The sequence below is a fragment of the Medicago sativa genome, chromosome 8, assembly GCF_051527215.1.
Source record: "Medicago sativa cultivar Bolivia chromosome 8, Bolivia_mono, whole genome shotgun sequence".
Taxonomy (NCBI): domain Eukaryota; kingdom Viridiplantae; phylum Streptophyta; class Magnoliopsida; order Fabales; family Fabaceae; genus Medicago; species Medicago sativa.
In genome coordinates this window covers 73,113,427-73,140,812 of record NC_140756.1, presented here as the reverse complement: position 1 = coordinate 73,140,812, position 27,386 = coordinate 73,113,427, and the positions used below count along the sequence as shown (strand labels likewise).

At 31.8% G+C, this 27,386-nt stretch overlaps 2 protein-coding genes and 1 long non-coding RNA gene across 5 annotated transcripts; 2 read left to right on the top strand and 1 right to left on the bottom strand.

The window, feature by feature from the left end:
* Positions 1-891: 891 nt before the first annotated feature.
* On the top strand, positions 892-7,127 carry LOC146901316 (two-component response regulator-like APRR2). Of its 3 annotated transcripts, XM_085732852.1 has the most exons (13): positions 892-1,237; positions 1,661-1,807; positions 1,948-2,125; positions 2,933-3,012; positions 3,212-3,278; positions 3,571-3,617; positions 3,865-3,942; positions 4,032-4,598; positions 4,757-4,897; positions 5,038-5,313; positions 5,435-5,503; positions 5,673-5,750; positions 6,302-7,127. In XM_085732852.1, the coding sequence occupies exons 2-13, from the start codon at positions 1,793-1,795 to the stop codon at positions 6,464-6,466; spliced, it is 1,761 nt and encodes a 586-aa protein (XP_085588978.1). In that variant the 5' UTR covers positions 892-1,237; positions 1,661-1,792; the 3' UTR covers positions 6,467-7,127. The 3 variants fall into 3 exon arrangements, with proteins under 3 accessions (XP_085588978.1, XP_085588980.1, XP_085588979.1); XM_085732854.1 differs by lacking the exon at positions 1,661-1,807 and having other exon boundaries at positions 892-1,148; XM_085732853.1 differs by lacking the exon at positions 1,661-1,807.
* An 8,098-nt stretch (positions 7,128-15,225) lies between these two features.
* On the top strand, positions 15,226-20,828 carry LOC146901315 (tobamovirus multiplication protein 2A-like). The gene is made up of 7 exons (XM_085732851.1): positions 15,226-15,355; positions 15,783-16,096; positions 16,913-17,012; positions 17,210-17,290; positions 17,367-17,471; positions 18,089-18,298; positions 20,359-20,828. The coding sequence occupies exons 2-7, from the start codon at positions 15,858-15,860 to the stop codon at positions 20,464-20,466; spliced, it is 843 nt and encodes a 280-aa protein (XP_085588977.1). The 5' UTR covers positions 15,226-15,355; positions 15,783-15,857; the 3' UTR covers positions 20,467-20,828.
* A 4,325-nt stretch (positions 20,829-25,153) lies between these two features.
* Positions 25,154-27,156, bottom strand: LOC146901314 (uncharacterized). The gene is made up of 2 exons (XR_015021546.1): positions 27,017-27,156; positions 25,154-25,571 (listed from the first exon to the last, which is right to left on the bottom strand). It is a non-coding gene; the product is annotated as an uncharacterized LOC146901314 (long non-coding RNA).
* Positions 27,157-27,386: the final 230 nt, after the last annotated feature.

Sequence of the window (27,386 nt, the reverse complement as noted above, 5' to 3'; positions counted from 1 at the left end):
TATCCTTATTAACTATTGGATAGTTTTAAAAGTAATACTTTGAAAGTAGTGTGCAGAGTATTAATTGGAGTGTACAATTGAAAAGAAAAAGTTATTATTGCATCGGAAACTAAAAGTGACATTCATTTTGAAATAATTTTTTTTTGGCTAAAGCGACACTCATTTTAAAACGGAGGGAATAAAAGTTTTTTTGAGTTAAAATTCAAATTTTTGTGCTTATGATCTTTTTATTTTTTATTTTTATCTTAAATGAAATTTAACCACTTAAAATCAACCACTTAACCACTTTAAATGGTCGTGTTAATAACAATCACTCTGAATTCTTTTTACAACGATTGCTCTTTTATATATTGAAATTCATCAAGGTCTCAATATATTGGAAATGAACTCATCCTAAACTCGTAGAATGCACAACGAGTTTTACAAAATAAGAGATTGAGTGTATAAATGAAAACTTTGAAACATGAGAACTTTTAAAATGGTGAAGTATCCGTATCACATATGTATAAGTACCGGGTATGTGTACGGTACTTATACAATATGCATCAAACCGTATCCATTTTTGTTTGGTTGATTGTGGATAGAGTAAAATTGTGTAGGTATGGAAAAAATAACAGTGATTATTTTGATTTTTTATTGTATTTCAATTCTCTCTCTTGTTTTTAATGAAAAATAGTTGAAGTAGTGAAAAATAAAAAATAAAGTAAATACCTGAAACATGATAATATAAGCGTGGTTAAATACATAGTTAAAATACGAATAAATCTTTTGTTTTATAATCTCTAAAAGTTAGAGTGAGGTTGGATTGCTACTACTACTCTAAAATTTAAACATTACTTACTTTTTCGCCAAAGAAAGGCTATATATATTAATTCCCCACAATCTGTAATTAGCTTCACTGTCAAAGACATTGAAGAACTCTAAGCTTTTTTGGTACACTAGTATCCTGAAGGAACGAGGGGTAGCATTGGAATAAATAAATAAAGTATGAAGTGGCAGAAAGGTTCTTTGTAGCTTTTAGAGGGTGTTGTGGTCCGCAACTACTACTACTACTGATTGCAACTATTCAGTAGTCACAAGCAAGCACTAGCAGCAAGCATTTCAACTCTCTTTCTCTTCCCTTCACCTTTCTCTTTATTAATAATGCAGTTAAGGGAAAAACACCATCACAAGTTTTAGCTAATGGAATAGGAATTCAACTGATTAAGCATTTTCTTTTCTTTTCTTTTATGCCAAGGTAGTTAAAACCTTAAAGTGTCTCATAAAAAATAATTTTTTGTTATGTGCATGTTGAATCTCTTTTACTTTCTTAGTTCAAGTTTGCCAGTTTGGAAAATATGTGTGCATGCATGTATGTATACCCTTTTGAATTTCTTGCTTGTTTTACTATTTGTGCTAATGAATTGCCTGCCTCACATGTTTTTGTTATAAAGTTCTCTTCTTTGATTTATTTATGTTTTTTATGAGATCTTAATCATTATCTGGCTTTGTTTTACTGCTGCTTACTGTTTTCTGAAAGTGCCAGGCCAGCAGCAAATGTCATCTTTATTATGTAGTACATGGTTTTAAGTTTCTGTTCGCGCTTGCAGTTACGCTGCGAAGCTTTATATTGCGGAAAAATGTGGTTGACCTTGAAATTGTAGTTGCAATGTTGTTTCAGAGACCTCAAAATCCTGGAATTGCTGTTAAAACCTTAGCTTACAAAATAAAAGCTTATTTGTGCTGAGAAATTATTGAGAATTTGTTTTGTGAGTGTTCATCTGAATATGGCTGGGGTTAATCTTTTCATGGCATGCCACTTTATACTGTGAGTCTGTGACTAGTATCTGCTAGCTAGCTATTTGGAACTTTTTAAGCATTTAGACAAAGTGAAGTATAGAAAGGAGTTTTGATTAATTAAAGTCTAGTAGCTTATTGAATGAAGCTTGTGATGTCATGGTTTTGCAGAAGGAATTGGATGTTGATGAGAGTCTGAGAAAGGATGCTAAGCCAGCTATGGTTTGTACTGCCAATGATTTACAAGAATGGAAAGATTTTCCCAAAGGACTCAAGGTTCTTCTCCTTGAGGAAGACAGCACTTCTGTTTCCGAGATAAGAACAAAGCTTGAGGCCATGGACTATAATGGTAAGATACTTTTCAGATTCTTTCTTTTTGTTATAGCCTCTCTCACTTCTTCATCTACATAAATTTTGGTCTGCCAATTTGTACTATGGTTACTTTAGGGGGTGAAGTTTGTCTTAATATTTTTGTACGATGGCATCTTACAGAGCGTCATTGTTTTAGAATTATAGAACGTCTTTGCTTTAGAATCCTTGAATAGTAACCAAGTGGTTGAATTCAAGTGGTTAATGAGCTTTAGTTAAGGTTGAATCGTTTGGGAGAACCCAAATTCGAATCTTGACTGGAAAAATCCTTGGCCAAGTTTTACATATCCCCAGCCGAAGTCCAAATTACCAGAGTCCCCTTTCCCCTATGAACCGGAGGGTTTTAGACTTTAGACCAAAAAAAGGAATCCATTTATAATTCTTTGTAAAACCGTGATCTCAGTATTTAGTTGCAATAGTTGCTATATATTTTGAAAGAATACATTTTTGCTGTGATTTTTTATGGTCCATATTTCCATATATGGTAATTCTTTACATGGCTTGTGAACATGTCTATGTTTTCATCTTTAAAGTACGTACCTTATGTGTTTTCACAACTGGATATGGTCACTACACTATATGAATTAGTTGGCTGCAGAGGACATGCATTTCTTATGGAGAACAAAAGTTTCTGCGAAAGCAAGTTAATTGAATATACTTGATTTTATTGAAATTCTCATAGTTCTTTTACTCTACTCTGTCTCCTGCATCTTCTCTAATTCAGCTTTTATGTACATGCTTGCCCTTTCTGTTAAGTTGTTTATTAATCCTCAAAGTTTCTATACAGTTTCGATATTCTGTGATGTGAATGAAGCCTTGTCAGCAGTCTCAAGTAGACCTGAAGATTTCCATATAGCCATAGTGGAGGTAAACTTTCATTTTCTATATAAATGACAAATCATAATGTAGTAAATTTGAAACTTAGATCTGTGTGGTTGTTGAAAATAAAATGAACATCTCTAAGGAGAGAAATGATGATATTGACTTGTTAACTGCTGCCAAATTTCGTATCTTTGTAAAGCGATACGGCTTTGATAATGTTATTATGCATCCATCCTAATTGTAGGTGAGTTCAAGCAGTTGTGAGGGAGGCTTCAAATTTCTTGAGAATGCCAAGGACTTACCAACCATCAGTAAGTACATAAACCAAACACAAATTTTCTGGTTTAAAGAATATAGATTAAATTAACTTCTGCATATTAAATAATATTGCAATAACTAATTTTATTTGACTTGTGATTGATGTTGTTTTATATCATGCAACATCTTATTTTTTTAGTAGCTTTTACCTATGGAAACTAGAAATTGATGAATGGTGTAGAGGGGGAACATGGCATGGAAAATACGGGGAAAATGTTGACATTAATGCTTTTTTGTGCTTGCTGCAAGTTTTGTAACCAGTGAGTTCTTCAATTTTTGATGCAGTGACTTCAAATAGCGATTGTCTGAACACCATGATGAAGTGCATAGCAGTAAGATTTTGGTTATATTCTTTGAGCTAAATCCAATTTCCGTATATCGTTATTTCATGCTTTGGATTCTTTCCGATTGACCATATCCTTTTAAAATTAGAGGGCTAATCAAACTAGTTTTATTTGGTTTTTCAGTTCTACTTAAATAGGATCTTTAACTTAATAGACAAAGTGTATTTTCAATCCATTTTAATTGTTGATGCGCGCACACCTCTTTACTCTTTGCTGCTTCGTTTTCTTTTTTAAGCTTGGAGCAGTGGAGTTTCTCAGCAAACCACTCTCTGAGGACAAGCTCAGAAATATTTGGCAGCATGTGGTTCACAAGGTCTGTAAATAATATTCGTGATATTCCACACGCATTTAATCTTAACATATGCTGAGTAAAATAGTTCTTATGCGCTTTAACTCAAACAGGCGTTCAATGCTGGGGTAAGTGCGCTGTCTGAATCACTGAAACCTGTCAAGGAATCTGTAGCCTCCATCTTGCAGATTCAAACAGATAACGAACAAAATGAAAGTAAAGCCTCAATCAAGTTAGAGCAAGTATTGAGGTCTTCTGACAATGACCACCATGAACATTATCCTGCTCCTTCAACCCCACAATTGAAACAGGTGGGAAGATTACTTGATGATGGGGATTGCCAAGAGCAGACTAATTGCTCCACGGAAAATTGCCAAGAGCAGACTAATTGCTCCACGGAAAAAGAAAGTGGGGAACATGATGGAGAATCTAAATCTGTCGAAATTACATGTGAAAATTTGAATGCTGAAAGTATTACTCAACAAACGAAATCTGAAGCTACTTTGGTTCAGAAGGAAGAGGAGGAATTTGCCGACGCTTCTAAGTGTGAGAGTGTTGTTTCACCACAGTTACCAAATGTGAAGGTTCTAAACAATAGTGAAAGTAATACAACATCTGCAAATAAAGTAGGTGTTCGCAGTCATAAATGTGAGATAAAAGCTAATCGGAAGAAGATGAAAGTAAGCTGTTTTTCCATTCATTCTTCTCATAATGCTCTTGTTCCGTTATTTCAGACTGTTCATTGTTTATCCATGTTTTATAAGGTTATATTGATTTTATGTATGAATGATCTGCGGAACCTGATTTTCTTAATACAGTTTTGGTACTTTGGTCTCAGGTAGACTGGACGCCAGAGCTGCACAAAAAATTTGTGAAGGCAGTGGAGCAACTAGGCATTGATCACGCTATTCCTTCTCGAATATTGGATCTAATGAAAGTGGAGGGCTTGACAAGGCATAATGTGGCAAGCCATCTTCAGGTTATAATCTACCTTCCCACGGTTTCCAAAACTATTTCCATACCTCATTCAAAACTGTTATTAATGATAAAATGATATTCGTATATCTTCATAGGTAATGCATACTAACATAAGGTCTTTTATTGTTTAATTTCAACCAGAAATATAGAATGCATAAGAGACATATCTTGCCGAAGCAAGAAGATCGGAAATGGCTAAATCCAAGGGATCCAACTCAAAGGAACTATTGTCTTCAAAGACCAATTATGCCCGGTCCTCCATCATATTATTCTAACCATACCCTTCCTCCTCTAGCTCCTTTATATCCTATGTGGGGACAATCTGGAACTCAAACGGCTGGCATGCAGGTTTGGGGCCATTCTGGTTATCCCATGTGGCAGCCTACAGAAAGTTGGCATGGGAAACCATTTCCGGGGGTAATATATTTGTTCAGAATTCGAGAGTGTGAAGTTTTTGTTCACATAAACAACCTTTCTCTTTGGCTTGTTATGTAGAGATTATGGTTGCAGTTTGACATGTGATCACTTGATGTTGCAGATACATCCAGATGCATGGGGCTGCCCGGTGTTACCTCCACCTCAACCTCCTTGCTATTCCTACTCTCAGGTGAGTATCATAAAAATGAAGATTTTAACTTTATCCTTTTGCTATTTTCTGTGCTAATGGTTAATACCTGATAATGTAATTATGCCTGCACAATTTGTTTTTGCTAGTTATTTAAATTACTTATGGGTTATGCTAATCATATCTTTTTTTTTTTTTTATCAAACCACAGGATATACCTGCAGTGACTAACGCTAATGCAATGGATTACACGTTTAGCATACCACATAGTTCCTTTGACGATTATCCGGTAATGCAATACTTCCCTTTCAGTTTCTTTCTACTTGATCATAGTAGCTACATGCAAGTAACCAGTTTATATATTCTGATTAGCACCATTTCATGTTGTAATGAAATCGTAGTCCTGCTTAAAAGCATTAAAAAGATTGAAAATCCGTAAAAAGTTCAGTGATTCAAACTCAATTTATTATGTTGCAACGAATAACTTAGTACATTGACATTGAGAAATTATATTTAACATGTTTTCTACCGAGCACGTGTCTTACAAATGCCGATTATCAAAATGCTTTATGTATCTTGTGTCGAATAAATATGATCAATGGTTTTAAGGGCTGAATATATCACATGGTTTTTCTAATTGAATAAATTTGTATGGGAATCAGGGCATAATTGAGTCTTCTCTAACTTACCAAATGTTTGTATAGTAGGGGCATGCAAATTAAGATAAAAACATGAGCACTAAAAATTGTTTTAGACGATGAAGCGTGTCTACCAAATCATCATTGTTTTATAGACTATCCATGAACTCTTACCATAGTGTTTTACAATGCATACATGCAGGCAGAGGAGGTTATTGACAATGTTGTGAAGGAGGCGATAAGTAAGCCATGGCTACCTTTGCCAATAGGCCTCAAACCTCCTTCCACGGATAGTGTGTTGGCTGAGCTTTCAAGACAAGGCATTTCCAGCATCCCTCCAAGCTACATTGGTTCTCTTCCCTATTGACATTTACAACCAAAAATTGGTTCTGATGGTGACAAACTTCTATACAAAAAGGGTCCACTAGATCATGACCCTGTTGTTATTTATTTTTTTAGTTTCTCAAATTTATCAAGTTCCAAGTAGTAAATTGACTGGGAATAGGAGAACTGGAACCATTTTGTTAAGCCATATTAGGTCCCCCCACTCCCACATCACACCAACAACAACCACTTCATACAATACCTTGATGCAACAACCAAGTAGAAGTCATGTAGCACTGACACTTGAGGCCAACATATGTGTCCAATTTCAACATGTTTGTGTCAGCATCGTGTATGATGTCTGTGTTTGTCTGTGTCGGTGCTTCATAGAGTAGTAGACATTGATCCTATCCATCATCACATGCCAAAACAAAGCAAAAAATAAATAAAAAATCAAGTAGGGGACACCAGTTAGGCTACTTGGGCGGTTGAGAATTGGCCACACATTTGTTGATGCTCAAAAAGAAATTGTGGTTGTAAATAGATGCTGATATGGTTGTAAATGTGGTACTTTTGGGAAGCATAAAACAATGATAGGTATGTTTTGTTGGGGTTGTATTTTTGGGTGTGGGAATCTAATAATGGTAAGGATAGGAACAATGTTGTGAATAAAAAGATGAGTTCAAAGGCTTGACGGATGCTAACTTTTCCTTCTTTTTGAAATTGGATTTTATCTTTCAGCTGTTTACTTTAGTTGTTTCAATGTTCTTCATGTATTAATCTGTCTTTCAGACCTTTTCCACCAAAATTATGTATCATTTTCTAGTTATAGAAAAGATCAATTCTAGTATATGAATGTAAATTATGATAGGTAGTTTGTTTTAAGAAGTCATTTTTGTTTGTGTCACTCACTCATGTTGTCCCGTGGGTTTGGTGGTTTGTTACTTTGTTTCTTCCTTCTTTTCTTTTTTTTTTTTCCTTCAAATATTATTAGTCTTGCTTATCATGGGAAGGGTAGTTTGCTATTCTCCGTTCTCTTGTTTGAATGGTAGTTCTTATAATTAAATTTTAGTTTTGATATCTTCTATAACTCTTACAAAATCAAACAATCCTGACGTGTTTTGAGAGAATAGTTCTACAAATTTAATTATTATGTATTGAGAGAGCATAACTCAAGTATAAATGTATTTATGCAGTGAGCACATTAGAATACCGAGCTTAAAATATGAACGGTTTAATCTTGATATAACGATCATGGATGTTTGGATTGCGTGAGATTTGTCACATATCAATCCAAATTCGTCTTTTCTTCAATATGAGAAGGTCTGTTATTTTATGAGCAAAAACATCATTTTGATTGTACCTTTGACCGGCTTAGTACCTCTCATTTTTGCTGGGGATTTTTAAATTTTATTGACTGTATGTATATGGTGCCCTCTTCTAAAGTTTATTTGAAGGTGGCAACATTATTTCGCAGTGTTACATGAAGTGGTGTACACTGAAAACGTGTAAGAAATTGAAACAACAAAATAAAGAAAATGAGACATTAGTATACATTGTTGATTCAATTCAATTGTATATTGTAGTAAAACTATGCATTGCATATCATGTCAAAAGCTGCTCATGTAGTTAAGGAATTCATGATCAACATTACATTCATCCGAATGCAATTGAGCTCGTTCTAAGTATCGAATACATAAAAATAAAAAATAAAAGGTTCTATGTATTGAACTAATTTGTGAATGAAAAAACATGATTGAAAGGAGAAATTTCACTAATCATTGGGAAATAATATATTTAATAGATATGATTTTTTAAAATGAATGCAACAAATACCTATTTCCCCTTTGAGCTAATAATTCTCTTTTCACCATTTTCTAATGTTGTGTATTATCTGTCATCAATGTCGCACACCCAAGAACATAAACTTTTCGACGATGAATTTGTTATTAAAAACAAATCAAAGGATTAGTGAAACGATGATGGCATTGTGATATGAAATTTATTGATCATAGATGATCATAACCTCAACACAACTTGAACATAAATGAGAGTCATAACTTTTATATTAACTAGTTTAGAGACCCGACATTGTTCGGGTTAGATATTAAATAAGTTTTATAAGTTTGTGTGCACGAATACACGTGTCAGTATATTAGATTGAATTTATTTAAATTTAAAATTATAATAATATCATAAAAATAAATATAAATGATGAGATGAATGTCAAATGCAAGAATAAAAAGTGTAACAAAATCAATAATGAATTAGTCCAAGTGGTAAGAGTTTTGGGTCCCTTTAAACATGTGGTCATGGGTTTGTTTCGTGGCCCAAGCGTATGAGAGAGAAAAATCGATTGAAAGAGAAGAAAATGATTGAAATATATATATATATATATATATATATATATATATATATATATATGAGAAATAATAAAATTGGTGTTTGGCAAACCTGAAGAAGGAAAAATGTTAGATGAAAAGAAGGTTTGGGGTTTCTACTTGTGATCAAAATATGTAAATATGTGATTAACGAAAATTTATTTAACATTTGCATTAGAATATGTTGCTAAAAGATAACATAATAACTAATCAAACATTTTTATTATAAAAAAAAAACTAATCGAACCATTTTTTTCCTCAAACATAAAAACAAATTGAATGATATAGTATATGTAAACAAATAAACAAATTGAAGTCTTTTAATCATAAAATAAGATCGTATATGTAAACTTTGTTGAAAGTATTATGTGTAGTTTGTTGAGATATTTCTGCTACATAAAATATTAGAATTTCAATAAAAATTTAAAGAAAATATTGAGTGGATAAGATCAAAATGTTGTTGAGATATTTATGTTAAATAAAATATTGGTTTTTAAAAATAGAAAAAATAATAAAAATATTGAGAATGAATGAGGAAGTGACACGTGACATAAAAAACCTTACTTTATATATATACTATAGATATACTATTGATTGATTGATTGATTGATGTGTAGTTTGTTGAGATATTTATGTTACATAAAATATTAGAAATTCAATAAAAATTTTAAAAAAATACCGAGTGCATAAGATCAAAAGTTTGTTTAGATATTTATGTTAAATAAAATATTGATTTTTAAAAATAGAAAAAAATAATAAAAATATTGAGAATGAATGTGGAAGTGACACATGGCATAAAAACCTTACTTTATATATATACTATTGATTGATTGATTGATATTGAATGATTGATTGATGTGTAGTTTGTTGGGATATTTCTGCTACATAAAATATTAGAAATTCAATAAAAATTTAAAAAAAAATACTGAGTGCATAAGATCAAAAGTTTGTTGAGATATTTATGTTAAATAAAATAGAAAAAATAATAAAAATATTGAGAATGAATGTGGAAGTGACATGTGGCATAAAAAACCTTACTTTATATATATACTATTGATTATTGATTGATTATTGATTGATTGATTGATTAATTATTGATTGATTATTGATATGAACATAAACCGACCAATTATCAGAGGCAAAAAATGAAACGAAAAATTCTCGGAAGACCGAATATCTGATTTTTTTACTTTTAGGACCTAAAATCAATATTTTTTATATTTTTAGGGACAAGGAACTTATGTAACCATATTCATTAACGATAATATAGAAACACAATTAATACTAGGGTTAAATATGTTTTTAGTCCTTACATTTTGCGCTCATTTAAAGAATAGTCTCTACATTTCATTAAATGTTTTTTAAAATCCTCACATTTTATCTCCGTTATCAAAATTAGTCCCTACAGTTAATTCTCTAATGGAATGCTGATGTGACAGTTAGTGGGTCCCAATTATTTTAAAGTTAAATATGTTTTTGGTCACTATATTTTGCATGACTTTGAAAAATAGTCCTTGCATTTCGATAAATGTTTTTAAAATCCCTAAAATAATAAGGACTATTCTTCAAAGTCACGCAAAATGTAGGGACCAAAAACATATTTAACCTAAAATAATTGGGACCCACTAACTGTCACACTAACATTCCGTTAGAGAATTAACAGCAGAGACTATTTTGATATCGGAGATAAAATGTGAGGATTTTAAAAACATTTAATAAAATGTATGGACTATTCTTTTAAAGGGGCGTAAAATGTAAGTACTAAAAACATTTAACCCTGATTGAAATGTATCACCATATAAGAGTTTTATTTAATTCATGAGAATAAGGAAAAATCAATTATGTGTGATTTATTTATCTAATAATCAAGATTAATTTTTTAATTCAAAAGTAATAAATACATATTTAACCCTAAAATAATTGGGATCGACTAACTGTCACATTAACATTCCGTTAGAGAATTAACAGCAATGACTAATTTTGATAACGGGGATAAAATGTGAAGATTTTAAAAACATTTAATAAAATGTAGGGACTATTCTTTAAAGGGATGCAAAATGTAAGGACTAAAAACATATTTAACCCTGATTGAAATATACCGCCATATAAGAGTTTTATTTAATTCATGAGAATAAGGAAAAATCAATTGTGTGCGATTTATTTATCTAATAATCAAAATAAATTTTTTAATTCAAAAGTAATAAATACTATATAAATCACCACCAACTCCATTAAATCACCGCGATATTAGATAAATAAATGTCAAATACTATATAAATCACACAAAATTGATTTTCACCCATTCTTCAGAGTTAAATATTACCCTTGGGTCATATATTTCAATCACAAATAACACCAACAACTACTTTATATATATTACCCTTGGGTCATACATTTCAATCACAAATAACACCAACAACTACTTTATATATTAAATGTGAGTCTTGTAGTCATGTATGTCATGTAAAAACGAATATTATATTATATATGTTAAAAATATAAATTAGTTTTAAGTTTTAATTTGTATTACATTTGTTGGTCTCTCATTTTTCATCATCTATTATTCTGGATTTCTTCTTTTCTTTCTTATTTTTGAACGCACACGTAAAAATAAAAGTGTTACAAATATTAATTAAATGTTGTGCTACTTATAATTTAGAAATTTAATTGTTATGAATATTAATTAAATAAAAAATAAAATTAATATTGGTACTTTTAAATTTAAATATCATGGACCCGTTTGTTTGTGATTTTTTAAAAAAAAAAATCTATTATGTTACAAACGCAAAATAAAGTGATTTTTTTTAAGAATTTATTCCGTTAGACACAACTATATGAAAGAGATTTTTTGTTACAAAATTAGTTCAATTTTTTTACCTATGTTTTCTCTCTTATTTAAGAAGTCTTCTCATTTGAAGTTGTTTTTAGATTATTTTTTTAGATTCTGATTTTTTTGAAAAAGTTGTAACAGCTGGATGCAATACTTTTAATAGTGATTATTTTATTAAAGAGCTATTTAGATTCTGTTTTTAGAATTTTTTTTCTTAAAAAAACTATGACTTTAGATTGTTTTTTTCTTAAAAAAAACTATGACGAACGGGCTCTAAAAAGCTATTTATAGTAGCTTTTCCAAAATCTTTTTTTCCTAAAAACAAGGAACTCAAGTGTAAAAACTTTACATATTTTCATTAAGGAAGCTTTAAATATAAAAACATGATTTTTATTAGGGGAAAATACACTCACCTCCCCTAAATTATGTGTATATGTCACTTACACCCCCTCTATTTTCTTACTTGACAATAACCTCCCCTGCCGTTAGAGTCATCCACCTTCCGTTAAAAAGAAATAGAAACGCCAACGGCATCGCTCCTCCTACCTCCTCACTGTGCCGCAACTCTCCTTCCCTCCATCCCTCACTCGAGCAGTACCACCACCCTCCTCCTCCTTGTCCCTCCTCACTCCCTTTCAAGCCATTTAGTTTATCCCATCAGGTGAGAGGTGGAAGAGGGAAGGTAAGATGAAGATGGAAGAGGTTGCAGAAATGTAGGGTTTGTTGCGTATTTGTTTCAAGCCTCCACCACTGTGGCCCGGTTGTCGAAATTTTTAATTTTATGTCATTTGTGCAGTGTTTCCGCTTTGATGGCAGAGTGTTTGTTTACGTATTTTGAATTTTGGTTGTGTTAAAAAGGCATGACCAAAAACACAACATACCAAAATTTCCGTTTCAATTCAAATCGATTTTGGATTTAAATTGACAAACTCCACTTTGATATGGTTGCTAGTTTAAGTTTTGCAATACATTAGTTATTTATTCACTACTGCTATTATTAATCTGTTACAATCATTTTTTTTTTCTTCTGAAACACTTTGATTCCAAGCCTCTGTTTCACTTCACCATGGAAATAAAACTCATACACCATTGGGTATCTGTTTCACCAGTGTATCCACTTTTTTTATGGGGCTCATTCTTGAATAGAAATAATGAAAAAACAAAAGGATTTGAAAAGCTTTCAACAATAGCAGGAATATTCAATGGTTTTGTGGAGGAAGATTGCTATCACTCATCACCAATAGAAAAGTAATGGGGTTATTTTCAACGGAATAATAAACAGAGTTAATTGAGAAGGGAAGTGTCCATCTATTATAAAAGAATTTAGGGGAGGTTTGTGTCTATTTTTAAACTAGAGGGGATGTCTTTGTCATTTAAAGAGACCTCAGGGGAGGTCAATGTAATTTTCCCTTTTTATTATAGTAAACAAACAGAAATAACTTCAATTTTTGTCTTTTTTATAATCTCTAGAATCTTTTTACCAAAGATATATTTTATTTAAAGTTGAAACAACTATGCGGCACCACATCCACAAAAAGCCCACTGTAAGTATGATAAGTCTTCATATTCTCCTCTTCATAGAAAACAACATGATTATAATCATAATATTGAGTCTGTTTTTCCTGTTGACCTTGATCACATTAATCCTTTTGATATAGAGCAACCCCATCATGCTAATATTGACCATGTACCCCTGCCAATGATCTTAGAAGGTTTCATAGAGTTAGAAACCCTTCAGTTAGACTTCAACACTATATTTGTAATTCCTTCACGGACCATCCTATATAATCATTCTTAGGTACTTTATATCCTTTGTCAATTTTTCCTTCTTCTGCCGATCTTCATAACCACATTTTTTATTGTCACACACTGAACATAAGTCTTATGAAGAAGTTATGCAATCTAAACATTGGATTCAAGCAATGAATACTGAAATACTGCCTGTTATGCATCTTAGATATCTCTACTCCCACTTTGCTGAGCTTTCCACTAAATGTTCCCTCAACGTCGGTTGCTGCCCTCTCTAAGGTGCATGTCCCATAGGCTGCCATTTCAAACCACTTCACATCCTTCATTCTGAATGTGAAGCTCCCATCCGTTTCAGCACACTTGGGAATCTGTGTGATGTCACAGGCTTGGTCGGAAGCTGAAGGAGGTATTGATCTCAATCATCAACTCAACAACAACCTTTAGTTTATCTTTCTCATAGTCAGCCATTAATGTAAATTTGGATTTTCAACAGAGTAGATTGTTGCAAATCCCACCATAATATTGTACTCTTTATATTGTTGTACTTTTTGATAGGAAACAATATTCCCATAGTCTGCAAAAAGATTTAAAAAAACTTCTGTTAAAATAATTTTAAGTTAAGTATTTATATACTTAAACTTAAAATTACACGACTTTTGCATTGATAAGAATCTGAAAATAAATGAATTACATAAATTCTTATATGTCAGGTACATCACCTCCCTTCTCGGTTGAAATCTCTGAAAATAAATAAAAATAATATTTGAATTAAATGAATTGAATCATGAACAAATGAATTTTTTCACTGCGAATCTTGAGGAAAAATGTGAGAAAATCGAGAACGTGGAGAGAAAATTGAGAACTTGGAGTAAAATCGAGCAAGAAAACTGTGCAACGTGGAAACTATTTTCGGGAGAGAAAATTGAGAAGCGTGTTTGTAATATTTTCGGGGGACTACAAAATCAGAAAGAGGGTAATCTTGTAGGCCAAAATCACTCATTTTAAACTTGGGGGCTAAATTGCACAATTGATAAAATTGGTAGGCAAAAAATTGTTTTTTTTTTTTTTTTTTGTAAGTGGATTTATTTGGGGTGTGAATCTTTCTTTTTTTGTTACAATGGTAAAGGATAGAAAAGCAAAACAGAAAAGAAAAAGACACGCTAACTACTCCCTAAGGAACAAAGTGTCATCGTCATTGCTACTTAGAAGATTAACAAGACCAGTAGGGGACATCATGAAGAAGTTCCACATTTGAATAAGCTCCAAGCTTTGTCATGTAGTCTGCACCTCTCTAAGAGTGAGAGAAACCGTTACATTGGTTTGTTGAAGCATTTGTTTTATGTCTTGGATGAGAACAAGATAGATATGATATCTCTCAATTGAGGCCATTAATAAGGTTGATGCAAGCAAAAGAAATAGAGAATCAGAATAGCAATCAAGTTTGCATAACCCAAATCTTTTGCCATGATCAACCTGTGATAGATAGCATAAAACTCACCTAAGATAGATAGCATAAAACTCACCTAACATAATGTCATATGAACCCGGAAAAAAACCCGAGAAGCTCGCAATGAATAAACCCGCGTCAATAAGGTTATTTATTTTTATTAATTAAAACGGGGAAATAATGATTTTTTAGAGTTGTAACCGTGCGACAACATTCATGACTCTGTTTGTTTACTAAAACAACCATATGACTTTTTACGTACACACACCGAAAATGGTAAAGTTTGAAATTCCTTACGTGTCCCAGAAACGACATCGAAAACATTACGTTTTTTAGTTGCGAGAAACGCGTATCGGATAAGGGTATTAATGTCATTTAGTCGTTCCAATCCAGACACGTTCGCTCGCACACATTCCTTTCCAGACAGTCATCATCGTTTCTTTTTCCTGTTTGGTTTTCTTTTCACTCATCCCAAAATTTTCAACTTCGCAATTCAACAATCGTAGAAATCTTCGATTCTAATTTGTAAGTAATTCTACCTTCTATCAACCATACTTATTTTCACATTTTCAATTTTCTTACCATTTTTTCCTTCAAAACCTTGCCTGTTTTACTTTTTATTTAATCAATTTTTTTTTTTTAATTTGATGAATTCTCAATGATTTTCTGAGCTAGATTTTATAGGAAATTATGGTCAATTGCATTGAAAAACACCATGGTCAATTAAAAAAAATTGGGGGTTTTCTTAATATTCATAAAAATTGATGCTTTAAGTCACCCATCATTTTTTCTCCCAAGATTTTTCTACTGGGTTTCTTAATTTGACGAAATTAAGGTTAGGATTGATATGGGCCAATTGTTTTATAGAATCCATGATGTTTAAATTCATGTGTACATTAAAAGACCATGCTGTTAATGTTTTGGTGCCTTTCATTTCACGTCTTTTGTGCAGAGAAAAAAATATTGTGCATTGGAAACTGTTTTGATTTTGATTGAAGGATTCAAGTGACATTGTGAGTAGAGGAGGATGGCTTGTAGGGGTTGCTGGGAATGTCTGTTGAAGCTTTTGAACTTCATACTGACCATTACCGGTCTGGCAATGGTGGGATATGGGATTTATCTGCTGGTTGAATTCAGTAGAGCTTCGGATAATTCTGTGACGCTCTCTGCTGTCACCGATGATCAAACTCTAGTTCAACTTGGTCGACCTATGCTTATGGCTTTGCCTCTTTCTGATAACATTTTTGATAATTTGCCCAAGGCTTGGTATGAATGCTGCTCCTTTCTTGCCTGTTTTTGGAGTGTATTGATTGAGAAATATGCATTGAGTTGATTGCTCGTAGAGTTTACAGGAAACAATTATACCTTTTGTTTTCATTAGAGTATGTTGATGCATCGGTTTGCTTTGCTTTATTTAATGAAGTAATTTGTGCCTGTGCTAATGGGGTAGGGGGTTGTTTCAAAATTATTCAGAATTGCATCTCTATGATTAAAGTTCATTCAATTAAAAAGCAAAAACTACTCCAATTTTCTTTGGAAAAATAATGTGTAAAATGGATTTGGGCTTTCCTGCAAGATTCACTTAGGTCATAGGAATCAGGCATCTACAGTTAGCGTTAGTGATATGACCTGTATTTTAATATTTCTATTGTAAGCAGATATGTGGAGATCATTCAATGCCAATTGAATGTAGGTGTGCTATAGTCGGAAGCATGCTTCATTATTTGGTGTAATTGATGAAGTACTTATTGTTGCTAGTGTTGAAATAACAAACTTCAAATGAAATTACTTTATTGACGGTCCATATATTGGTATACACTACACACTGGATATGGGTTGGATAAATCATCTATTTCTTCGATGTGTAGTTATTATTAGACCTACTAGTGACCCCTTTGTATTTGTTTTACAAGAGACAGTCATGGGCAAAACATCACATGTATTTTTTTTTTGTCTTGATACTTTCTATCTGAGTTCGCCCTAATGGATTATATTCACCACAATTGTTACTTTAATATATACATCGCGTACTATTTTATCTTCTCACTTGCTTCAGCCGATTGTGTATTCCATGTTTGGCAGGTTTATTTACCTGTTCATTGGAGTTGGGGCAGTTCTCTTTGTCATTTCTTGTTTTGGTTGTATTGCATCTATGACACAGAATGGTTGCTGCCTGAGCTGTGTATCCTTCTAGAATGTCTTATGCTATGACCTAACATATTTATTGTGTTTCATAAAAGTTCTACTAATATACAAAAGCATGAATTTAAGCATCTCTTCCACCTTCTCTCCCTCCTCTACGTGTGTGTTTGTGTTTAACTTTATGCATGCATTAATCTTATAAGAATTGTTATTTTAGTTTTCCTTAATCCAACAAAGTATTCAGTTTTGGTGGTCTTGTTGATCTTAGTAGAGCTTGGATGTGCAGCCTTTATATTTTTTGACAAAAACTGGAAAGAGGTAAGTGGGTACTAGTATTTTATGATAGGAAATACTAGAATTTATATTTTCCATCTTATAATTATCTTCTTTTCAGGAAATTCCAAGGGACAAAACTGGAGATTTTGATATGCTATACAACTTTCTGAGAGAGAACTGGACTATTGTGAAATGGGTTGCTCTTGGGATTGTTATCTTTGAGGTAAGCAAGAAGCGTTATGATTGAAAATATGCTAAGAACTAATAACTTATTCTGAATATGTTTGAATTCATGATCAGAGAAATAGACTATTTTTTTAATTGATAGAAACGCCTACCATACAGCCAAGTTGATTGTAACCAACATCCTGGTAGTTGTTACACTTACACCAGAGTCAACTTTTAATAAATGAATTTTTTGGCCATGCTTTTAATAGTATGTTCTATCGATTACAAGTGAAATCATAAGGATATAGTTTCACAGGGAAGTGTTGAAGAAAAAACATTTATTAATCAGTTCTGAAAAAGCAAAAAGAAGAAGACAATGGTTAAGGGGGTAAATATAAAATTAAATAGGCATATTTGAGTAATTCAGTTGTCTTCAACTTTGAAATTCAAATGTCTTGGAAACAAAGTGCCTTACCCTTAACATATCTTTCGTTTAATTTAGTATTACTCTGATGTCTTTAAATATATTTTACTGTATTAAAAAAATCTCCTCTCACCGTACCCTACTTACCTAACACCGGGATTTTGGAGAGGCACACAGTAAGATAAAAAGTTTTATAGATGTATTATGTGAATGTGATGTGCCGATTGTTATGCTTATGGAATTTGTAGGCACTTCTTTTCATCTTAGCCCTTATTGTTCGGGCTGCAAATAGGCCAGTAGATTACGATAGTGATGAAGAGTTCATTAATCCAAGGCAGCAAGCCCGTCAGCCTTTGCTCAATAGACCAGCAGGACCTGCACCAGGTGTACCAGTTACAGGCACAACTGATCCACGTTCCAGCAGAAATGATGCATGGAGTACAAGGATGAGGGAGAAGGTGCAATCTTTTATCTCTGTAGTTCACTTTATTTATTATTCTTGTGTTGAGAATTTTTCATTTGTTTGTCCTAAGTTTTAATTTGTGGTGCTATTATAATCAATGGTGAAGCCCTTTTGGGCCAAAGAGGTTTATGATTCACTTTTCTTTCTCCATAACAAATGTAAATGTGTATTTCTTTCCCTCCCCAAAAGATTCCCAACCGCTGGCTCACCTTCTCGAGAATACTTTTAAAATATAGTGATAAATTGTTGGCCCTTGGGAACTTGCAATAGTTTGACCTTGTTAGAATATGTGAAAAATATATCATAATATCAATATTTTAGCCTACAATATCTTAGGACATAACATCATATCTTAAATCTTACGAGTAGGTTTACAGATTCGGTACATTTCATGATTTATTTCCTTGTTTAGTCGGTATTAAAAGTATAGCACATATGGAAATAGATACTAGTGTTTGTCTTTAGTAACAAAATTTCATATTAAGTAAATGGGGGGTTAGGCTCGTTATTCATCATGTTGTGAGAAGAATTGGAATACATACTCTATTCATTTTTTGAGGAAATAAAAAGAGTGACTTGACTTGGTTGTGGGATGTTAGTGGATATCTACATGATCCATTTGAGGATGGTGGTGATTGAATTAACAGAATTGTCTTTTCTCTTGGTATATGAAGTAAGCATAAAGCACTTGAATAGAGTGCAAGACTTGTTTTAAATAAGACTAGTGATGCTTTTGTGCAACATTTTGACACTGGTTATTGAAAGCACATTTGTGACATATTTTGAAGTAAACAAATAAATTTCTTATATGGATAAGAGAAGATATGTTTTTAGGCTTTTTTGTTATGATCACATGTCTTGTAAGTTCTGATCATGAAATAGTATGAAAATATCAATGTTTCCTTACAAATAGTATGCATTTGTATTATATGTTTATACTTTCTTTTACAAATTTTGTGTAACATATCTGTTGTAAATCCTATTATTCCACTTGCATTTGTCCACATACCAAATGTGTTGTAGTCTTGTTTGTGAGGGAGAGTGTTGAGATTCCACATCACAGAGAGATTTGACCAAAGTTTTCCTTATAAGATTTGGGCAGTCCTCATCCTCACCTTTTGAGCTTGCTTTTGGGGTTGAATTTGGCCTATAGTCCAAATTCAAAGATAGTATTCAGATCCTAACGAAAAAGTCTTAATTTATGCCTATTCAGTGGACTCGCTGTCCATCAGCACACTTTTTTTGGGAACCATTTTCCTTTATGATTTCCTGGTTTCCACCGTGTTCCTCCATCTTTGGAGTATCTAGTATGATACCTCCATTTGCAGTGTCTCCTCCGATCTACCTTCCGCCTAAGGTTCATCTTGAACGTCCCATGCACATGCCCATATGCACTTTATCCTATGAAGCACGGACACTCCTCATTTTAGGTGTGTCCCGGTGTCGGACACACGTTGGTGTCCGACACCAACACATATGATTACACTGAATTATGTCATTTTCTCAGATTATTATCGGTGTCGACGTGTCGGTGTCCTTACTTCATAGACTGTATCTCTGGCTGCTATTTTTATAGGGACTAGTTTTTTCCTAATTCAACCCAAAAAGTAGCTCAAGAGGTAAGAATTGGCCAAACCGTATAAGGACAACTTTTTCCATATGTTGGATCTAGGTAGTTAGTATCTGGGCCATATCGCACCCATGTTGTATAAAGTGTCTGAGCTTCATAGCAAATCATTATGAACTATTTTGATCATTCTGTTGATTTCATGTCTATAATGAATGGCTAAACCTGATTGTACTGTGTTTTTTGTGTCATGTAAAGCATGATGTCCTTTTTGCGTTGGTATTTTCACAATAACCATCTATTTGCCATCCTTTTTGCATTGGTTTTTTCACAATAAATGTCTATTTACTATTTATATAGCTCTATTTAGGACTATCTCTGATTGTTGCTTGAGACTATTGAAAGGGTCACATTATTATTCTTGTGTTTTGTAAAATGATTATTGAATTGCGTATGACTATCTGACACCAATGGTGCTCCTTCTGCAGTATGGGCTGGATACATCGGAATTCACATACAATCCATCCGAGTCACAAAGGTTCCAGCAAGTAAACTCACAACCAGCTGAAGAGAGGAGCCGTTGTACCATAATGTGATCACTCCGTAGCCACAGCTGGCTGAATTTCAAAGATTGTTGTTGTGGGCAATGAAGTTGAGGCTAGAAGTTTTTCAAAAAAATGTATTTTGCTTAACTTGTCTATCATTCACACTACTATGGATCTCCATCATTTTTTTCTATGACATGAAAACACATCTTCATTTTGTTGTGTGTAACATTCTGTTGAGTTGAGAAAACATCACCATAATTTAGGGAGTAAATGAAGGATGTTAAACGTACTGTTGTCAGTAATTTGGGGTCGAAATCCGTGCTTTATGTTGCCCTAAATATGAGTTGAATGTATCTATGAAAAGCTACTCCCTCACAAATTAAAATACATCACCTTCATTCTGGTGTTTATTTTTGTGTGCTAAAGTTGCGTGACAGTAATCGGTTCGATGCGTGAGATGTATCAACATGTAATATGTGATCAAAAAAACTGATGAAACTTTAGTAAATGATTATCGGCAACTGTTTAAAATAGTAAATAGTTGTTAATTTTTTTGAAAAAAAATAAAATAAATCAACAATAGTGCACAATTATAATCTCAATTTCTCTTCATATTTGTAGTGTTGTAATGTATTTTATGGCTGGCTTCTGGAACAGTGTGAGTTATTAAGTTGGTCGCAGTTAGACACGTACATGTCCATCACCCAAGCAATATAGCTATATCCTTGTCGTTGGTGGAGAACGACCATCACCGTCCAACATTATTTGAGATGTAAATATTTGGGAAAAATGTGAATGTGTCGTCTGAAAGTGCATTTATAGATAAAAATGCCGAGAAATACGGAGTTTGTAAAATGTTGCTTTATTAGAGCAATAAGCATAGGAATTAAAGTGATGCCCGGTCGGATGTTATTTTCATAGAATCCTACAACTGGGTTGTAGTGTTTGAAAGTTCCAACGATAACTCGAGGATTTGGTTGAGGAAGAATCGCAAAGTCACTAATTACTTTATTTGTCGATTGTTTCAGATCGATTATTACTTTTGTATTCCACATGAGCTATTGATAGCTATGAATCCAATCCAAAACAATGTAGATCCTATTAGTATAAGAAATGATTTGTTTATTTATTTGGCTTGTCCATACATACATAATTCATGTTTATAGTTAAAGAATATCAAACACTAACATGATTGTTGTCGCCATTGTCATTAAGAATTCCACGTTGCCAAGATAATATTTACTAGGATGGAAGTTGCTTTCATTTATCAATAATCACTCGATAAATTCCAGTTTTACCAAAAGTTTTAACATTATTAATGTGTTTGTTAAGTTAAAATAAGTAATGAAAGTTGAAACACGCGATCGAGTTGTTATTATTCCACACCAACTTGCTTGTCCATTTGATATAAAATAGAATAGATTTTAGATGGATGCATGCCTTCAACACTGTTACCTTCACATATGGTGCGTTTGCCCAACATGGCCTCACTTTGTCAAATCATCATTCAGTTTTGTGGGTCAATTTATTAAAACAAATATGCTGCTCAGGTTGTCAATTCTATACCTGTTTTTACCATAAGAGAATTGAGGGGAAACATCGAAGAGAATACTTGTCTACCGACCTACACTAATATTGATAATTGAATTATCTTTAAGACCTAACTTAACTAATAATGTCAATATTATTAGGTTGAATACCTAACTTAACTAACAATGTCGATATTGTTAGGTTGAACATCTTTACTTGAAATCTCACGGTTGTACTTTTATGTGTGAGTTTTAGAAAGTTTCAACAGGTAACCATTAACATTTGCTTACCTAAAAAACATTTGCTTATACAAACATTTTTCTCAATATATATAACTATGATTAATACTACTAATTTGTTTTGGAATATGAAAAATAAATATTATATACAGAGTGATTTAATAATAGTCATACACAACCAACAAAGATTGATTTAGTTGATAAAAAGTTGATTCACCTGCAAGGTCGTGAGCTTAACTCCCGCTGTTAATGTGTGGGCCTCTTTGATGGGTGGAGAGTGTAAATGCTCTTTGAACCTGCTCTGACCCTGGTAAGCCTTCAAAGTCCAACTTACATGAAAAAAATTGTATAAAAAATAATTATCTTTGAGCCTTGAGATCTGTCTCGACTCCGGTAAATCTCCAGAGTCCAACTCATCTAAACTTTTTTGTATAAAAAGAATAATATCATGCGTAAAATATTGATTATGTTGTCAACTTTTTCTTAATATATGTGAAATATGAGCGATTATAAAAAGGAACGAATGGGGTGAAAATGTTGTATTCATATTAAACGCTTCTTTGAGCTAATCATCCATTTATAAAGTCTCATATCCGGTTCTTATTTATATTATAAGATCTTTACTTGTTAGGGAAACTTCTCCATTCTCCATTGTGGGGATCAATGCTAAATCTTGCACACTTGATACTTGATTTGTAAGTATCTATTATTTTTGGCCACCACTCGTCATCAATTTCTGTTTTGGTTTCTGATGATGTATTCACTTCCACATTTTGTGTGGCAGCAATTAATTCTGCTACTGTAGTACATATTAGTTTATGCATTATTATTCTAAACAGAAACAAAAATAGAAGACAATACCCATTTGGATTATTTTATGATTTACACTATTTTTTGTTAATTAGCTAGTTGCTTGCCCGGTTGAGAAAAATAATATGAATTTGGTAAGTTATGAATATATACAAAAAAAAAAACCTATTATTCATTAATTTTGGTGTGGCTTCTGATGTATTGACATCTACATTTTGTGGCTGTAGTGAATCTGCTAATGAAGTAGATATTAATTTGTGCATTATTGTTCTAAATTAATAGAAAAAAATTAGCCATTTGGATATTTATAATGTAACTATTTTTTTTATTAACTAGTTGATTATAATGAACAGTTTTGTTTTTTTGGCATTGATTCACCGATTTATCTTTTAGAAATCTTTCTCTCTTGAAAACGAATTTATCGTTGAACTTTCTTTTGCCCGTGTTTTATTATGAGAATGTTGTGATTTGTTAGGACCATTATAATGAAAGTTGTGGTTGTGGATATCTTTGGTGAAATTGTCATGTCACACATTCGTATGTCCTTTTCTATTTGTTCTATTAGGATCTCCTTTCTATAGTGCATTTAAACAACTCCAATTTTTTACTATAATAATTAATAACTGCAACTTTGGTTTATTAACTAGTAAAAATACCCGTGCTAACGCACGGGTACCTGTTGGGGTGGACGATTTTTACAGTTAAAACTTAAATATATGGTATTTTTTATTAATAAGTTTGATAATGATAGTTTAGATATTGATTATTTATTTATTTAAAAGCAAAATATATGATATTTGTATATAAATATTGTCTTTAATTTCAAAATATTAATTGAATGATATTTAATTAATTTTATATATGATATTTAAATGTAATTCTTTTTCAAACTATTTTATATAAATTGAATTGTTTTAAAATAACATGGTCTCATGTTTTTTATATTTATCATTCACAAATCTTGGTCCCGTATTTTTTTTAATTTATAAGTCACAAAATTTGGTCTCATGCTTTTTGTAAATTTATCATTCAAAAAATTTGGTTTCGGCTTTTTATATATATCATTCACAAATTTCGCACGGGTATTGGTTGGTCGGGGATGATTTTTGGTAGTTTGCACCTTTCATTATGTAATTGTAAATAGTTTGAATTTACACCATTATACAGTTAATTATGAATAATTTGAGAAAATTGATTTTAGTTAAAAGTGAGTATGGTGTGAATTGATTTGTGTTTTGATAGACTCATTTAAAAGTGATTCTTAAGAGTTGATGTTGTTTGGATAGTTTGAATAATTTTTTTATTAATTCATTTTAAAAAGATATTGATTCATAAATGTTTTAGTCACTGCTAACTTATCCCGTGCATTTTAGTTTATAGCGGTTCAATATCGTTATAGAATTGAAGTGAGGTGATATTATAAATAGCAAGAACAATTTTATAAAAAACAACGGATTTTCTGCATCAAAGTTAGTTTAGTCAACGACAACTTATCCCGTGCATTTACATTAACTTTGAATTTTTATCCGATGCCCACTTCTCCAAAGTATTTCAGATAGCCCACGTCACCTATCGTTATTTAATGAATATTCATTTTAGAATTGAATTGAGGCGATGATATTCTAAATAGTTTAAACATTTTAGTAGGAATATTTTTTTATAAATGAGAGCTTGTTGTTTAAATCAAGGTTAGTTTAGTCAATGACAGCTTATCTTGTGTATTTGAATTATTTCTGAAATTTTAGTCAATGTTCACTTATCCCGTGCATTTTAGTTTAGCAGGGTTCAATATCATTATAGAATCGAAGTGAGGTGACATTATAAATTTTAGTCAGTGCCCACTTCTCCCATGCATTTCACTTATCTACAACTGTATTCAATGTCCACTTATATCGTGCATTTTAATTGATAAATGTTCCATAACATTGTAGATTTGAATTAAGGCAATGATATTTTAAATAGTTTAAACGTTTTAGCACGAACAATAATAATAATATTAAATTGTGTAAAATGTTAAAAAGTGACACTTAAAAAGGAACGGAGGTAGTATTACTTTTGTTTACATTAATAATATTAAAAACAATTAAAAACAAAACTAACACTACTCTCACACAGTCACACGTTATTGTCCCCAAAAAAGACTCCACACCCACACATTTTTTATTTATTTCATTTTGTTTTTTCTTTTATTCCTTAATTAGATTTTAACACTCACCTCATCTACTTTAACACTTCATTTGATATTATTTTTCTCTCTCTTCATCCTCACTTATCAGAGTTTTTCTCTCTTCCATTAACCAAAACCTAGCGCCTCCCCTTCTCCTTCTCCGCGCCTCCACCACCAAATGTCTTTCAATGTCCATTAAAACACTACCAACTTTATGATTTCATCATTTATTTTCTTCTCATAAGTATATTTTTTTCAAAATCATCATATTGACACTGTAGCACCGCCTCCAAAAGCACCATGTTCGACCTCATTCATGGAGTTTTGCAGCCGATCTGGAACCTTCATCATGTAAGCTCTCTTTTGGACCTCTTTCATCATGATTTGGGCATCAAACTGCTGGACTTCTTCTTTCACACATGCAACAACAACAACAAATTAACAACAACAACAAATTAAAGGCTTTTAAAGTCAGGTTTTATACTCATATACTTAAGAGCTACTCTATACTTAATCATATGAAAGTAGTTTCTCCATCTCTAATTATTTGATTTGTATTGTGGTTCTTATGAGGAAACAAAGTTGGTTATAACTCAAAAAAAAAAAATCTGTTTGTCAATAGTTTTTTTTTTTCTTTCTATCGTTTAAATGATTTATGTGGATGGAAAAAACAGATTTTAACTTATTTTAAAAAAAATTAATAAAAAAATCAATAATTCATTATATATTTTGTTATTTATTATTATGTTTATGTTGCTACAGATCAATTGTTCGGACCTTTTGACAAGTTTTTTACCAGTTTGACAAACACAGTTTGTTAGACATAATATTTTATTTAGATATAAAAAATAAAAGATGAAAACTTTTGAATAAAATAAGAACTCTTTTGGTTGATAAGCCCACTTCTACTTGTCTGCCATTATTTCAACCTCGAGCCTAGCAATCCAAGTAGTAGTAATCCACTACTAACTACACTACTCAATAATAATATATTATTTAAAAATTGTCTTGAGATTAAATTGAATTCAACTACAATCCATGTGAACAATTGTTTATAAAATTGTTTTATTTTCCTGTCAGTAGTGTAGTCAGGCCAAAATATATTATTTTACATTTAATTTATTTTATCTATTAATAATTTAATATTACAAATTAATTGAAAATCGATTATTATTATTGCAGAACTAATTACATACACAAAGATAATACTCCATCCTTTCTAAAATGAATGTCTTTTCAACAAAAATAATTTATTTTAAAATGAATGTCTATTTTTCCTTTTTATATCCTGCCATGAAATGACAATACTCCGCTTAAAAAAATGAAACAATTTGATGAAAGTATCCTGTTATTTTAAAATAGTAGTGTTATTTCCAAATATGTGACATAAGTATCCTGTTTTGTCCTATCAAAAAAAAAAAAGTATCTTGTTTTGTGGTTTTTTCAGAAAATTATATCTCATCTCTTCACAAGTCCCTTTTCTGCTATTCAAAGGAAAAACATTAGATCGAAGGATAGACAGAAAATAGACAAAGAATACACAAATGATATATTTTCTTATGAAGTTGTTTCTTACTTGTTGTCTGATCTGCTTTTGGAGATCTATTATTTTTGTAGATAATTTATGTTGTAAAGACAATTGTAAAAATATGTTAGTACTATTTTGGATATATGTATTATTTCATGTATCTAGCTCATAATCATATTGCTGAATATGAACATATGTCATGCTGCAAATTTGAATATAAAAGAGTAGTTTGTTAAATATACATGTTATGAAGGTCAACAACAAATGAAATAATTAATGATAATTTTGACAGCTTTGTCAAAAGAGGAAAATGATTTCTTATACCTGCCGTGTTCTTCTTTCTTTTTGTAAATAGCAATTTCCTGCAAATGAGAGAAAAGAAAGTGGAGTTAAAAAGATGGTCAAAGAGAGAAGAGGAAAAAGGAAAATGAGAGACAGTTGAGAGAGTTCCAGATTGTTTTTTTTTTGAAAGAGAGAGACTGAGATAGTATTGAATTATGAAAGAGTAGTGAATGATATACTTTATAAGAGTATTTCAAATTTGAAATTTGAAATTGAAAATTTGCCTCCAATTATATCTTTTGGTACAAAAGATAACTTTTTCGTTTACCGTGTCAACCAAAATCTGAATTTAAACTAATTGCTAATGTTTCAGTTACATTACATTACTTTTGTTATTGTGATGTCATCGAAA